Source organism: Panthera onca, chromosome X (genome assembly GCF_046562875.1).
Source record: "Panthera onca isolate mPanOnc1 chromosome X, mPanOnc1 haplotype 2, whole genome shotgun sequence".
Taxonomy (NCBI): domain Eukaryota; kingdom Metazoa; phylum Chordata; class Mammalia; order Carnivora; family Felidae; genus Panthera; species Panthera onca.
Window position 1 is genome coordinate 83,315,542 of NC_138357.1, and position 16,560 is coordinate 83,332,101.

Genomic DNA, 16,560 nt, shown 5'->3' on the forward strand with positions numbered 1-16,560 from the left:
CGATTAAGCATCTGACTCTTGGGTTTCTGCTCAGGTCATGATCTGGCAGTTTGTGAGTTCAAGCCCCATGTTGGCTCTGTGCTGACTGGGCGGAGCCTACTTGGGATTCTGTCTCTGCCCTTCCCCTGCTCGTGCTCTCTCCCTCAAAATAAACTTTAAAAAATTTTAAAAATATGTAAACATATTGTAAAGAGTGAAGGGAGGGGATATAGGGATGTGTGTGTGGAGGGGGATAAAATCCTCTCCTACTATAATGAGTTGTCGAGAGATGTCTCAAATTGCTAAGAAATAGTAGCAATATCATATTGTATGTCAACTATACTCCAATAAAAAAAATAGTAGCATAAACATGTTGTATAGGAGCCTGGTGGTGCTGCAGTTAAAAATCCTTTCAGTTACAAAGTAACACAAAACCAAACTGACAGCAGCTTAAACACTTATGGCTTTACTCATTCATTTATTTATTTATTTTTCGGGAAGTTAGTTTATTATTAACATAAGTGTGGCACGGGTTCAGCTGCGCAGTGATGCCATCGGGGAGCCAGGCTCTGTTTCTTCCTTCATGTGCTGTATCTTCATCCTCATGCTCATCTCCTCACAGTCACAAGATTGCTGTCACAGCTCCAGGCAGCACGACTGTAGTCAAGGTAGAGAGAAGAAGGAAAGGGACAGCGTCAGCAAAAGCCTCTTCAGAAGCCCCCTCTCCCCAGCAAACTTCTCATGGCCATAACTGGGACACAACCATCTCCAGCTGCAAGGGAGGTTAAGAAAGTCTGGCTCTTCAGCCTCTGACTGGGAGATGACAAAGGAGAAGGGGGTTGGGAGTGGTAAATGCCAGAAGAAACAGCCAATGGCTGGTAAAAATCGTTTAATGCAGTTGCCTCTACGAAGTGGGACTTGCAGTGGGAGAAAACCCAGATATTGCTGGGTTTTCTTATGAGTTCTTTAGCACCACTGTATTTTTTTTTAAGTATATGCAAGTGTTACTTTGATGAAAAATTAAAATTTAGAAGTGTTATGGTTTCTGTGAAAGGAAAACATTAGGAAAAAAAATAGAAGCTGGCAGCAGTTTTCTGTCTCCAGAGGAAAGGACATCAATTCACCTTGGAAGCAAACTTAGCAGAACAAACTTGCTACTTAGACTAAGGTATCTCAGGAATCCACCCCCGATCTTAGAGAAAATTGTGCTATCACCATCAGCGGTAACATGGCTGGTGGAAACCAGTACAGCACTGTGCAGCAGTTACAGAGGTTGACTACAGTTAGACAGTCCTGGGGCAATTTCCTGTCTGCCATTTATTAGCTCTGTGACCCTGGCAAGTGACACCTGGGAACCTCAATTTCCCTCTTCATGAAATGAAGGTAATTCAGGTGCCAGGTACAGAGTAAGCATTCAGCAAATGTAATCCACTCTGATTAAAATATTAAATGTTCTGAGCAGTGACATAATTTGAGTGCACTTTAACAGCATTATGCTTCCACTGAGTTCATTTTTTATCTCAAACATGGGTTTGGACTGGACTGGCCCTGAAAATTACTTGCTCCTGAGAGATGTGTGTGCATATTTTGTTCACAGAAGATGCTCAGTTTGGACTACACCAAGAGATCTGCAGGCTTGGATTGCTGTTGACTCCTGTTGAAGGAAAGACTGTAAAAAGGAACTAGACTGGATTGTCGTCTCCACTATATATATTATTTAATGTTAAAAAACAATCCACCCTACATAATGTGCTGCTGACTATTACAATTGCCTCATGTTGGCCTGGGAGTGGTGAACAGAACAGTGACCTTGTCTCTCTGATGTCAAGGTGAGAGCTAGAGATCTGAACTTCTGGTAGGGAGCATACGGCCAAAAACTATCTGGTTGTTGGATGATCATCTTGCCCACACATGGTATCAGTGTTGGGGGCTAAGGAGAAGGACAGCCAGTATGTAGCCTCATTCAGAGGGGCATGGGTGGTATTCTCTCAGAGAGGTAATATCTGATCATCCATTTATAATTTTCCTTCCTGGCTTGGTAATTATCATCTATTATCCCCAAGACTCCAGTAAAGCTCTATTAAGCACACACTCACAGAAGATATTGCATCCATTAAAGAAAAGGATGCTATGAAAAAAGGCACCTTTGGAGAATAAGAAAGAGTGCTCAGAAATTTAAAATGACTGCCAAAATAAAAAAGTAGGCTAGAAGATAAATTCAAGAAAATGTCCCAGACTGCAGAGTAAAAAAACAAAGACATGGAAAATATGACATAAAATGAAAAGACTAAGATGATCATCCAGAAGATCCAACACCAACTGATATGAGGTCTAGAATGAGAGAACAGAAAAAATACAGGAGAGAAAATTAACAAAGAAATAAAACAGTCATTTCTCAGAGGAGAGGAACACGAGTCTTCAGATTGAAAGAGCCCAGCCACCAGATGCCCAGCAAAACAGACAGGAGAAGAACACACTCCTGTGCTCATCACTGACATATTTCAAAACACAAGAAGGGAGAAAAAAAAAGTAAGCTTCCTGAAGTGCGGAAAACAGGTCGCCAAGAAAGGAATGAGAATCATATTAGCACCCGACATCTAATCAGCAACACTACACACGAAATGCAATACCTTCAACATTCAGAAGAAAAAATATTTTGATCATAGAATTCTAAAGCCAAGCTATCATCCAGATATGAAGGTAAAATAATGCCACATTTTCAGGTATGCAAAGACCCCAAATTTTACCTTTCTTAAGAAGTTACTTGAGGATGTTCTCCACCAAAATGCATCGTGTCTCAGGATTCTTGGATGCCGGTAACAGAAACTGATTCTAGTTAACTTAAGCAGAAAAGGGATTTATTACAAGGTTATTAGGTATTTCACAGAAATCTGGGGACGCGGGCAGGAGAAGCCACAGCTAAAGCCACACTGTGGGAACAGCCAGGTGAGAATGCTGCTACTGGTCCTGCTTATCCCCACAGCTGGAGCCCTGGGATGTTGTCCTGCCACCACACGCCACCACACATAAACTCTGGCCATCCTCCTGTTCGTTCTCATTGATTTGTGGTCAACTTTGGCATTGTGTTGTTACTCATGCTCTTTAGTCCATGGTATTGTTTTCCTCAGTTTATCCAAGGCCCCTCTTTTGCTTTATTTCATTGTATTATCTCTTTTCCCTTTCAATTTCCATTCCCACTCCCATTCTACTGCCCACCTCAGTGTGCTACTCAAGTGTATTTCATGTATATACACTTCCAACCCATCTTCCATATGTTTATTTTGGTATATGCATATCCATGAAAATAGTGTTGTTTTACAGTTACATAAATGGTGTTATGCTGTAAATCTCATTCACCTTTTCAGTCCACACTAGCCTTTGGAGATCTATCTGTGCGACTCTAGTGAATTTAGCTCATTTCTTTTGATTGCTTTATATTTTGCATCCTATAAATATACCACAGTTTGCTTATCTGGTCCCATGGTGATGGACACCTGGATTGATCCCAATTCTTCACCACCACAAACAATGCTAGAACAAATAACCTCAACTGTATTTCCTTAAGGACCTGGAGAAGAATTTCCCAGGTATCTATTTCTTGGAATATATATTCAGGAGTGCAGTTGCTATGTTGTACGGTCTACACCTACTGAACTCCGGGAAGTATTGCCAAATTAGTCTCTGGAATACCTGTTTCCATTTATGCTCCCACCCACGATTTTCCTTTTCTCCTCACATCCTCATCAGCATGACAATACCTGACTTTCTACATGTTGCCATTCTTGTAGCAATTTCTATCTTAATTCTCATTTTTCTAATTATTAGCAGAGTTGAAAATGTCTTAATATATTCAAGTTTCCCCTTGTGTAAATTCAAGATTCTCTGTTTGTTAGTTACTCTTCCTATCTTTTGCCCATTTTCCTATTGGGTTTACTATCTTCTTTTTTTAGTTACTAATCTTTTGCCAGTTTTACACCTTGCAAATATATTCCCCTAATCTATCATCCATCTGTTAATTTTGCATATTCCCCTCTCCCCTGTACTTTTGGCCCTAGATTCAAGGCCATGAACAGAGTATTCAGCCCTTGCCGCCTGGTGGACAGGGAAAGGAAGTTTCTGACCTCCTTCAGTTTCCACGGTAGGAAGTGAAGCCCTGCCTCCCACCAAGACTCACAGGAGGGGAGTAATCTCCCAAACAGAATGAGGATTTAGATGCTAGGCAGCCACTAGAGTTCACTCTTTTGGTTGTCCAACATCCATATGTACCCTTCTTCCCATACTTACTTACAAAAATGCTTCCCTCTTAGTACCTTATATAACCAAAAATGTACTCATTCCTTCTCTAAAGGAAGACCACAGAAAGAATGCTTTCAGGTGCAAGCAATATAAAACTCGACTCAAGCTGGCTTAAATAATAAACGTAATTTATTGAGTCACTTAACTGATAAGTCTGTAGGCAGGGCAGACTTTAGGCACGGTATGATCAGCAATATGGTTCCATTTCTCTGTGCTTCTTTTGCCTCCTCCATTTGTCAGCTCCATCCTCAGGTACGCCTTCTGCATGTTCACAAGATGGCCAACAGCAGCAACCAGGCTACATGCTTCTTTGTTCATATCCAAGGGAAGACAGGCCACCTCTTCCCTCAAAAACTGAACAAAAGTCCTAAACTTCAGTGTGACTGGATCATCTCTGAACCAATCATCACTGTGGGAATGGGGCATGATTACTCAGATTGGTTTCTACCAATAAAGGCCTATACCTAGAGCTGGCAGTGGGTTCAATCCCACTCAAAATTGTATAGTTGTTATACAATGGGGGAGGAGAGGAATGGATATTGGAAAACAACCACAAAGTCCACTACAAAGGAGTAAACTAAGAAAGAGGAAGATATGGGGTCCAGGAAAGATTGGGTCCAGCCCAGAAGAGTAATGAAGGGACGTCCCAGGATGACAGTTGCGCTGCAGGCCTACAGAGCAATCAGTCCAAATTGGAGCAGGAAGACGGAGGGCTCCCAGGAGGAAGGTATCTGGGAAAAAAGGGGATTCAAATGATTTTATACTTTCCTTGAGAATTTGGAACAATTTAAGAAGGAGATAAAGTCAGACAATGCAAGGAAAAAAGAAAGGCAATTAGAAACTCCAGGAAAAAAAAACTGCATAAGAAAAGAAATGTAATCCTAGTACACTAATTGGAGCTTCAGGGAACAACATTTACATAATTATAATAACATAAACACTTTATTGACTTTAAACTTTTAGAGTGACCTGTCAGCTAAGTATGGATGACTTAATTATGGTTATAGAGCAGAATGTAAATGTTATTAATCTCATTAACATAAAAGTAAAAGTATAAATGACAGAAGCTGAGAGACTGAAAGCAGCATAAGTCTATTATTTAAAGGTACGAAGGTAAGGAATAGAGAATATATAATTAACAATAGAGCTATATTGGGGGCATGGGAGGAGGGTAGTTGGCTGATTTAAATAGCAGGAAGTCAACAGATAATGCCTAAAAGTGATAAATAGAAAAAACCTGTATATTATTTAGAGATATTAAGATAATTACCAGAAAAATTAAAAACAAACAGTTGTAAGTAGACTAGTAGATTTCCAGGTCAAGATGGCAGACTTACCATGTGCTTATCTCCACTCCCACCTGAGACCTTGCTAAAATGATAGTAAAGGAATTTTTTAAAAAGGTATAAAAACACAATGAGGAAGATAATGAGAGCAGGTCCATCAGCAAAAGAGAGATTTCAACACATTTCTGGAAGATAGAAAGTAATGGAGGAATGGCAACTGATGGAGCATGGTGGAGGAAGCCAAAGCCTGGAGTATGCATGGAGATGATGCCACCGAGGAAGGAGTTGATCTTTTTCTGCAGAAGCCTGGAGTCTTGGGTCTTAACAATGTCAGGCATGATGTAAAGTGTGAGTGAGATGTTGGGTTGAAAACAGGGAGATTAATTGGAAGCCTGTATATCGAACAGTTAACCCACCCCCTTATGTACAATTCACAGCACCCAGGTGTCTACCCATTAGGCAAAACCCAGAGGGTTCTTAACTAAGAAAACTGAACAACCTCAGAGAAAAGATCTTCACATTCTAGCATTCGAGGATTCTGTAGCATAGCAGTCAGTTCTCTTCCAATCATCCTAAAGGAAAGCCATTGGTCACCTAGCACTGTCCCCCCATACACAGAGCTCCCAATCAGATATTTGTTGCTACATTCTTAAATGGATTAAATGCTACAACCATGGATTACCAGGCATTTGAGAAATGACTGCAAATTAAAAGAGACCAAAATAAGCAAACAGGGTAAAACTAATCCCAAAGGAAACATATTTTTTGAAAGGAAAATAATAGAAAATACCTCTATTATACCCAGAGAGATTCAAGATACTAGTACATCCATTAAGCAAAAACAGGATGCTGTAAGAAAGGAAAAGGAACACGAATGGATGTTTGGAGAGTTTAAAATGTGATTGCCAAAATGAAAAGAAATTCAATAGAAGAGTTGGAAGATAAAGTTAAATCTCCCAAAAAGTAAACGAAAACAAAAGTAAGAGAGGGGGAGAGCTAGGGAGGGAGGGAAAATGAGATTGAGGGAGAGACCAGATTGAAAACTACAAAAGATCAATTCAGGAGTTGTTCCAGGAGAGAACAAAGAAAATGGAAGAGAGGAACATATTAAATAAATAAAAGAATTTCCTAAAGAACTTCACAATGAAGGGACCTAACCAGTGACCAGCACAATGAATGACAAATACCCAAACCTAAACACATAATTATAAAATCTCAAAACACCAAGAATATAATTTTTTTAAAGTACTATTTAAAGTTTGGGGTGGGGGGAGGTAGATGAAGTACTTTTCCCTATTCCTCTCCCCAAGTACAGCTAAAATCCTGGGGCACTGTATATAAACATAATAAGACTCAGAAAGGTGAAGAGAAGAAGGCAAACAGGCTGGAGACCTTGGCAGTAGAGAAGTGACATGGTGGTGAGTTCCTTCAGTTTGCTTTTTTACTCGCACACTCCAGATTTGGTGCTGGAGAAGGTGGCAGTTAGATAATAACCACTTCACTCCAGCCAAATACCACAGAAAAAACTGTGCAAATGCCAAGTGGGGAGCTTAGACTTGTACCCTTACTGGCTGAGAAGTCACCCCTTCCCCTTCCTGCTGGGGTGCTCTCAGAGAAGGTTGAGTAGGGAGCTGGAACTCCCATATCCTCACCCAAAGAGTAATGAGAATACCCTCCTTCTGGCTTGCCAGCAGGAGGGGATCCTAGACTTCCACACCCACCTGGTAGTAATGAGGCACTGTCCCCTCTCTCACTGCTGGAACAGTGTCTGAGGAGGGAAGCTGAAAAAGAATGCCCAGGTTTCAACATAAAATTATTCATCATACCAAGTACCAAGAAAATCTCAACTTAAATGAGAAAAGACACTTGATAGACTCCAACACTGATATATTAAAAATGATCTGACAAGGGTTTTTAAGGAGCCATCATAAAAATGCAATGTACAATTAGGAACATGCTTAAAACAAATGAATAGAAACTGTCAGTAAAGAAACAGAAGATAAAAAGAAGACCAAATGGAAATTTTAGAAGTGAAAAATACAATAACCAAAACAAAAACCTCAATGGATCGGCTAACATCAAAATGGAGAGAACATGGTAAGGAATCAGTGAACTTGGATACAGAATAGAAATTACCCAATCTGAAAAACAGAAAAGACTGGAAAAAATAGTGAACAGAACCTTAGGCACCTGTGAAACTGTAACAAGAGATCTAACATTTGTGTCATTGAGATCCTTGAAGGAGAAAGAAAAAAAAAAAGATATGGGGAAAGTTACTATAAAGCAATGAGATTCAGACTGATATCAGACTTTTTATCATCAAAATTGGATGCTAGAAGGAAGTGGAGTAATGCCTTCAAAGTTCTGTGGGAAAATGATGTTGAACCTCAAACTCTATAGCCAAGTATAAGGATGGAATAAAGCTATTTTCAGACATGCAAAGACTCAGGAGGTCTAACTCTACAAACTTTTCTGAGAAAGTTACTTGAGGATGTGCTCCATCAAAACAATGGAAAACAAACAAACAAAAAAACCCCTGGGAGCCAGCAAATGGTGGATTTAACCAAGGAAAGCAGTGAAGGAAGGTCTTGAAATGACAGCCATGCATCAGGCCTAGAGAGCAACTAGTCCAGATCTGAGAAAGAGTATAGAGGGTTCCAGGAAGAAGTTCTCTTAGAAGAAGATTAAAAAAAAAAAAAAAAAGTAGGCTTGATGGAATACTTAATGTAAGAGAGATTTTGAGAACAAAAAATATGGAATACATGATAAATTAAAATAGTGAAAGATAAAGAGTATTAGAAATGTGAGGAAGAAATGAAAAACTACAAGGAAAAATTAAAAAGTACATTAAATGGCTTCCTCAATGAACAATATTTACAGTCACATTAATATAATCGCTTATTGCTTTTCAACTTTTCAAATCAAACTATCAAACTATTGGCAACACACATACAAAAAAACTTAAATCGTGATTACAGAATTCAGTGTTATCAACTTTGACAATAATAAAAGACCAGATGGCAGAAGTTGGGGAGGTTGACAGTGGAGAAGGGGAAAAAAAAAGAAGATATTCTCATCTAACAAAGTTCTGGTCAAGAAATACTGTCTCTAATTCACAGACAAGGAAAGAAAGGTGCTACTTAAATTCTGAAAAGTATCTTGTACAGAAACTCAATTCTATTAGAAGCAGAGAAGACGAGAGTTGAACTTGGTGTAAGTGATCTAAATCCTCATTTGTCCTACATAGCAGGACAGCAATGGGTTAATGTCTGAAATTGATGAGAGACAAATGTTCACATAGCTCACATAACATTTAGATATGGAGGTAACAATCAGAAGAAATAACTAGAAGTGGCTGCTAATAACTAAAAGTGGTCGAGTGGGAGTGGGGCTGTAGACTCTCACTTTTCAGTGTCCTTTTGTACTGATTTAAGTTTATTGACTTGTCTTCTAAATATGCACACATTACTTCTATTTTAAGATGAACGCATTAAAATTAATTTTGAAAAACACAGAAAAAGGACACTCCTGTCCACCACTTATGCCCTCCCTCCAAATTCCCTTGTCGCTGCAGACCTAATGGCAGAATACAAAAAAACTTTGACAGTCTCCCTTCCTGCCTCTCCCTTAGATACAGCTCTGCTGCAGCCAAACTGGGATATTTGTTAGCCTGAAGTTGCCATATTTACACCCACCTCCTTGCTTGTTTTCACGTCTCCCAGGCCTGAAAAGCCCTCACTCATCTCCACCAGTTGGAATCCTATTTTTCAAGGCTCAGCTCAAATTCCTCCTCCAAAAAGTCTTCCTTAGTCCCCTGGGAGAACCCTTTTCCTCTCTCCTCAGGGACTCTCGAGTCTTCATTCATGCCTCTAATTATGACACTTACATGTTCTTTCAAGTATATTGCTTGGGTCAGTGTTTCATGCCTACAACCATCTTTCACGCCAGTTACCAGAGTGATCTTCCTAAAATACCCATCTGACTTACTTTCCTGCTTCAAACCCTTCCACAGCCTCCCACTGCCAATAGGGTCAAAGGTGAGCTCAAATGCCTGGCTTCCACATCTTCTACCGCATGGGACAATGCCCACTCTCCCCAAAATTCATGCATTTCCAAACTTTTCATATAACTTTGCTTAGGCAGCTCCTCTGCTTGGAATGTTCCATATCCCCTTTCTACATGGTAAACACCAACTCTTCCTTCAAGATTCCGTTCAAGTGCCCCCTTCTCTATAAAAGCTTTCCTGAGTACTCCCTCCATCCTGCCCCACCCCACATAGGAATGGTCCTATATTCTCTCCCTGCCTCATTTAGACTTCTGCTACATAATCTCTCGCTCTCGGTGCTTGCTTATTCATCTGAGTCCCTGATTAAACTGCAAATTCCTAGAATTGAGGGAGTATAGCTTATCCTCAGAACCTAGCACAGGGCCTGACATGATGCAAGAACTCAGTGTATGCCTGCTGGCCACATGGGTGCAAGTGATGACTGAGTGGATCCAGGAAAGAACAAATGAGCAAACAAATGAGTGAATGCTTATACTGAAGCCTGGGTGAATAAGTGAATGAATGAGTTATGCATGAATAGGCGAACAAAGGAATGATGAGTGGATGAATGAGAAAAAGAAGCCAATAAGTAAATGAATGAGAAGTGCCTGTGCCAGTGAGGTTATGCGACAGAGTGAATTCCCACCTGTGTCTTGTTTCAAACCCACTTGGGGAAGGCCCTCGTGCCCTGCTCTCCACCCATCTACAGTGCACACCACAATGTTCACTTCTTTCAGATTACAAGAACACACACACTCAGGTTAGTGATGGAGATTTATTGAAGCATTCACAGGGAAATAAGGAAGACAAGAACAGCTACACAGGCAGCCTCATGGAGGAACAGAAACTCGAAAATGGTTCATGATCCAAAGCAGCTCTAGAGCCTGGCTTATCTCATCACCCCCTCAGCTGCAGGCATCTGTTGCTCCCTTCTCTAGTGCTTCCCAAAATGGTGACTCAACTTCTTTCTGGCTGTATTTATATTCCTCCTACTGCTACTGACTACCTTTTATCTTTCTTTCTTTCTTTCTTTCTTTTCCCTCTGCTCCCCTCCTCTCTAGCCCTTGGCCTTTGGGGGCCTCACAGCTTCTGGGCCTCCTGGCTCCCACAGCTTCCTGGCTTCTGGGGCTTCAGTTCTAATGAATCCAGGGCTTCTCTGTGTTGTAGCTTCTGTTTGCCTTATAAATCCTGCAGCCTCTTCGATTCCTGCTGCCTGGCTACCTTGTGGCTCTTACAGTCTCATCACTTCTGCTACCTCGTGGATCTTGTCCGTTTGAACCTTCTGCTGCTTCATGGATCTCAGATTCAGGGTTCTGCCTCATGGTTTCTGTTCCTCGTGGCTCCTGCTACATTGTGGCTCCTATTGCTTCATGGCTTCTTTGTCCTTTTGGCCCATTGTTGTCTTGCTGCTTCATGGCTTCTGCTACCTTGCGGCCCCATGTTCTCACGATAATAAACATCTATGGTCCCTGCAGCTTTCTCCTTGCTTTTGCTGTTTCGCTTCTGGCACCCCTCATCCACCACCACTTCTGTCTCACTAAATTCTAATTAATTGTTCACTTCTGAATGCCTCACATCTAGCCTCCCTGGAGGCTATTTAATGCAGGCCATCCCTATGAGGTGGAGTTCTTACATCAGTCCACCTCATAGGCTGCGACCTAGAGATTGGCTATCCTCAAGTCAGATACTATCCCAAACTAAACATCTGTGGCCAGGATTGTGAGGTCACATGGTACAGAGCATGGCAACTCATGCTTAAGAAACCCCTTAGAAGGGACTGTGGGCATGGCAGGTTTGCTGAGGGTTTCCAGAAGGGGGCAGTGTAATTGGCAAGCTTCTTGTTTGGCCTGTCCAGTACACTGACCTTCAAGGCCAACCTAAGTCCCGCCTTCTCCCTGGCCACCTCTGCTTGTCCTGATCTGTGATGGGAGAGATCAAGGCTCTAGGAGTGATGTGGAAAAGGAACTTAGGTTCCAGTTCTGGCTCTGACACTTTCTTGTAATGGGGCCTTGGGCAAGCTCCTTCCCCTCCCAGGGCCTCAGGAGGGAGTTGGACAAAGTCTGTAAGTTCCCTTACAGGTCTGACATCTAGGCATCTCACTTTAGGTTACAGTCTAAGGGATGGGAGTCTTACCTGGGGAAGCCCTCAAAAACATCTCTTGAGGTAGGAAAGAGGGAGTCAGAGTCCTGGCTTGGAAGAGCCTCACTGCATACAGGAGGTGCTTAGCCAAGATTTATTGAACTGGATGAATGAATCAATGGCTGGGAGGCTGGGCGGGGGGGGGGGGGGGGGGGGGAAGACCACACAGCACACAGAATGTTTAACTTAGGGGAGGAGTTCCAGTTGCTGAGGCTGGAAGGAGATTCTGACTTAGATGGATGAGGAAAGAGGAAAATGACTGGGATAGGGTAGGAATGTGGGCTACTGATGGACATTCATTTATCCTCTCAGTCACTCTCCACATCCAATAATCAGTCACGAAGTCCAGCTCATCACCTTCCCTTTACAGCTCACTTTTGTTGCCTCCAACCCATTCTCACTGCTGTTGCCCTTGAGTAGTCCTCCTAGTCTTCTCAGTAGTTTCCTAACTGATCTCCCTGTCTCCATTCTCTCCCTCACAAGTGCATTCATTCACGCACTCACTCACTCAAAAACTATTTACTGGGTGCCTGTTTTGGGTTAGGCACTGTGCTTTTTGCTGGGGATATACCAGTAGCAAGATAACCCCAGGCCCATCCTTGTGGTGCTTTTAGCTTATTCAGAGACAAAACAAGCCAATACAGTGAGTAGTTGAGCAACAGGGAAACCACAGGTCTGGCAGCATACAGCATGCACATCTGACCTAAACCATTTCCATACTGGCTGACCAGAAAAAGGCTTATTAAGTTCTCATCTGACACAGTCTCCTAAAACCATTCAGTGGCTCCCACACTGCCTACAGCTAGTTCCCAAACCTGGCTGTACCCTACACTCACATGCTGACTTTTCTAAGCACTCAAGATCCTGAGGCCCCATCCATTACAGAAATTGAATGTTTAGAGGCTGGGGCCTGGGATGCTCCATGCGTCTCTGGTGCACAGCCAGTTTGGGAACCACACTGTCCCAAGAAAGTAAATCTGAACTCTGTCGCCAGGCTCTTACTCCCCTCTTCAAATTTCTGGCTCTCGAATACTTCTCCAGCTTTACTTCCTGCTGCTCTTCCCCACCTCAGTAAAACTTGTTTCAGGAGTTTGGAACTGTTTTGCCATTTCTTGCCTTCAGGTCTTTGTGCATACTGTCTCCACAACCTGGAAATTCCCTCTACTTCAACTGGATGGTTCCTACCAGTCTCTCGAGACTCAGCTCAGGTGTCACCTCCTAGACTAGAGGATGCCTTCCCGGAACCTTTACATTTAAGCTAGATACTCCTCAGTTTTCAATGCTCCCGTCAAGAGTGCTATCACACTGTATGGTTAAAGGCTGTTCTATGAATTGCCTCCAACTAGTGAGCTCCTCAAAGGCGGGGTAAAGATTGAACTCGTTTGTGTCCCTGGCGCACAACACGAGATTCCTAGAGTGAAGTGCCCAGTTAAAGGTAAACACTGCCATGGAGTTTCCTTAAACTCCCTAGACCAAGGCTACTGGGTCCAGAGTATAAGGGAGTCAGCCTAGTGCCATCCAACTAGCCCTAGAGATTCTATTTGGACATAGCCTACTCTTGGCAACACTGTGGTGTTGGCTCTCATCTGAGTACAGCCTTCACTCAGCACATGTTGCCCTGTGATGATAGGAGGCAGTGTGGCACAGTGGGCAAAGCACTGGGCAAGCACAGCGATCCTCCTGGTTAAGTCTAGGCTCTGCCAACGAACCACTGGGCTCTAGGACAAGGCCTCTCACCTCTCTGATCCCCAGGACCTAAGTCCTTTGTCACATTTGTGTTCCTGTGGGCCAGGGCTTCAGCCCAAGGCATGTCATCTAATCCTTTCCACCCTGTGAGGTAAGGATTATTATCCAGATTATTATCCACACCTACTGAATTAGACTTTCAGAGGCGGGACCAGAGCAAGGAGCTCCACATCCTTTTGGACATGGAGGTGCAGCAGGGAACAGCTGCTTTTTATTATAAGCCCTTCTGTACTATTTCACCTTCTAATCAGTGTATATATTGCTTTGATTTTTAAAAAGGAAAAAGAAAAAGCTTCACAAGTGATTCTGGTGCACAGCCAAGGTTGATAACCATCCTCGCAGCGGGGAAAGCACAAGACTGAAGCGGAGGGCCTGAGTTCAAACCCTTACTGTTATCTGGTAGCTTGGTCATTAACCTTCCTGGGCCTCAGTATCCTCAACTGTAAAGTGAGGAGAATAGTAACTGCTACCTTGAAAGGCCTGTGATAATCTAAGTGCCAGCCAAATTGCTTCAAATGTATTTCACTTCATCTTGCCTACACTGCTGCAAAGTAGGCACATATGACCTCCTTTCCTATGCAAGGAAACTGAGATTCAGGGAGGTGAAGTAACGAGCTGAAGTTTCTACAGCTAGGATTTGAACCAGGGTGACTCCCAGACTGTGCTCTTTCAGATATGCCAGCATTTCCCAAACTATAGCACACGTACCACTGGTGGTATGTGACTTCTTTGGTTGAACACAGACAAATTTGAGTTATGCCTTTTAATATGTATTAGAAAAATACATAATTAGCATATCAAACCCGTGGTTTCACGGATATCACTACCTAGGATGAAACTGAAGTAGGTAACAACATTATACCTAAGACAACCTCAGGAAAATATTGAGTAAATAGTACAGGAGGGCAATGTGGAAGTATCTATTTAAAACAAAAATATAAATAGCCTATGACTCTGCAGTTCAACCTAGGAAGCAACCCTAGGTAAACTCATACACACACGCACACACACACACACGTGTTGTTCCTGTGTAGTATTCCGTAATAGCAAAAAGAGAAAACAGTCTTAACTATCTATCACAAAAGAAATGGGAAGATGTGATAGAGTCCTATAATGGCAGTCTATATAGCCATTACAAAGGATGAATTGAATCTACATTTTGTAAAAACATGCATAGATCTCAAAAACATCGTTAAATTGAAGAAAGCAAACTGTAGAACGACTCAATATGCCATTTGTATTAAATACACAACAGTATTTTCAATGAATTATATACGTAAAAGTCTTAAAAACAGTCTAGATGGATGTACAACACACACGATAGCAGTTTAGAGGGGGATGGGGAATGGTAGTCAAATGAGGCTACCTTTATTTATAAATCTAATGTCTTAAGAGAATGGATTCATGCATTACTTGAGTAATCAGAACTGACTTAACTTTTAAAAAACAAAAATGCAGTATACAATCAGAACAAGGTGATGGTCTGACAGTGTACATGAACGAGCAAAGGCTGACCTCATGGCAGCAGGCTCTGCTGCCTCTGCACGGTCCCTACAGCTGACACAGTTAGTTCCCAAAAGGAACTTCACACACATTCGGCCGGGATGTGGCCCAGGCTACCTCTCCCCGACTTCCTCACAACCCAGGTTGGGGCCCAGGCACCTGGTTACCACACGATTGAAGCTATAGGCTTCCTTAGGCCCTTCACTTACCAGATAAACCCCACTGGTGCCCTGGAACTTTCTCAAAAAGCTAGGCATCCAGTATCTTCCAGATTTGGAGGCTCTTTCTGTCCCTAACAATTGGGATCAGAGCCCACAGGGGTCTAGGTATGAGAAGGCTTGTATTCTGAGGGGTCGGCACCTAGTGGGCTCCAAGCAGGGATAAGGCCCCCAGTGAGGAGCTTGACATCATTAAATCCTATGAGGTAGGTAATATTGTTAGCCCCATTTTACAGATGAGGAAACTGAGGCACAGAAAGGTCAAATGACTTGCTCAACATCAGATTAGTGACTTAAAAAAGGACGAGAACCCACAACTGTCTGTCCCCAGAGCCCAGGCTCTGCTCCTAGTGCCCAAGCAAATCCTACCAATTTGTCAAGGTTCAGCTCATATGTGACCTTCTCCAGGAAGCCTGGAGGTGATCATCCTCTTCTCAAAGTACATATACATAGAATTCAGCTGACCATGGGAAATCATGAACCTACTGCATCTCCTCAGTAGGAGGGTAGAGATCATGTCTGATTCAGCTCTGTATTTCTAGAATAGAGCCTGACAAATAAAGAGTGCTCGATATATGTCTGATAAACACACGAATGAACACACGAATCAGTGAAATGAGGGCAGTTTCACATGACTGATTCCTATGAGGTCCTGAATACCTTTGCCCAGCTCTGGGGTGCTGTCATACTAAGCTCTCTTAGAATCAAGTTCAGCCTAGGCTCCTTCTAAAATGAATCTCCGATATCTTTATTATTGTGCTAACACACCCACATGCACACACGCAGACACATATATACACACATACATACCCACACACAAGCAAGATGCAAGAGGCCCAAGGGACCTATGGTTATGGGTGATAGGAGGGGGGCCTGGGGAGGGGAAGGCGGGGGGAGGGAAGAAAGAATGGACAGATGGCCCTGTTCGGCTCAGTTCAGCTCAGCACCTCCTTCCAAAGGCCAGGATGCTCCCTGTAGCTCAGGAATTTTTGCTCCAGACCTAACATCACCTCTGTTCCTCTTCATGCTTGACAGCAGTGCCTAAATCCCATGACTATACCAAACAGGGACAGGAGGTAGGGGAAGGTTGGGAGCCAAGTATCGAGAGATTGGGAGAGGGGAAGCTTAGGGATCCAGACAGGGCAGGAGGGCAGAACTACTGCTACTGCTCATTGGGGTTGGGGTTGGCATCTGGGTACTTGGTGAGGTCGAAGGTCAGGACTTTGCTGATCACACAGTCCCCTTGCTGAAGGAGGAGGGAGAAAAAGAAAAATGAAATTGTAAGGAGAGAATTAAGGGAGGGAGGGGGTCTAGCGCCCCAGGACTGGGGGCCTCAAACCCTCCTCCC

General features: G+C 42.7%; 1 protein-coding gene across 10 annotated transcripts in view; it reads right to left on the reverse strand.

Moving 5' to 3' along the window:
• Window positions 1-429: 429 nt before the first annotated feature.
• The window catches only part of SMC1A (structural maintenance of chromosomes 1A), a 47,116-nt gene continuing 30,985 nt past the window's right edge, over window positions 430-16,560 (reverse strand). For 4 of the 10 annotated variants that reach the window (XR_014136727.1, XR_014136725.1, XR_014136724.1 and 1 more), the window contains 3 exons: window positions 4,422-4,629; window positions 2,727-2,819; window positions 430-636 (listed from right to left, as the gene is read on the reverse strand). Coding sequence is in view for 6 of the 10 variants with exons in the window: in XM_081792753.1 (XP_081648879.1) it covers window positions 16,375-16,458 (84 nt within the window). In the remaining 4 variants the exon portion in view is untranslated. Of the gene's footprint in view, window positions 637-2,726; window positions 2,820-4,421; window positions 5,007-10,367; window positions 16,459-16,560 lie in introns of those variants that run through there. The other 6 variants (XM_081792754.1, XM_081792756.1, XM_081792755.1 and 3 more) reach the window with 3 other exon arrangements.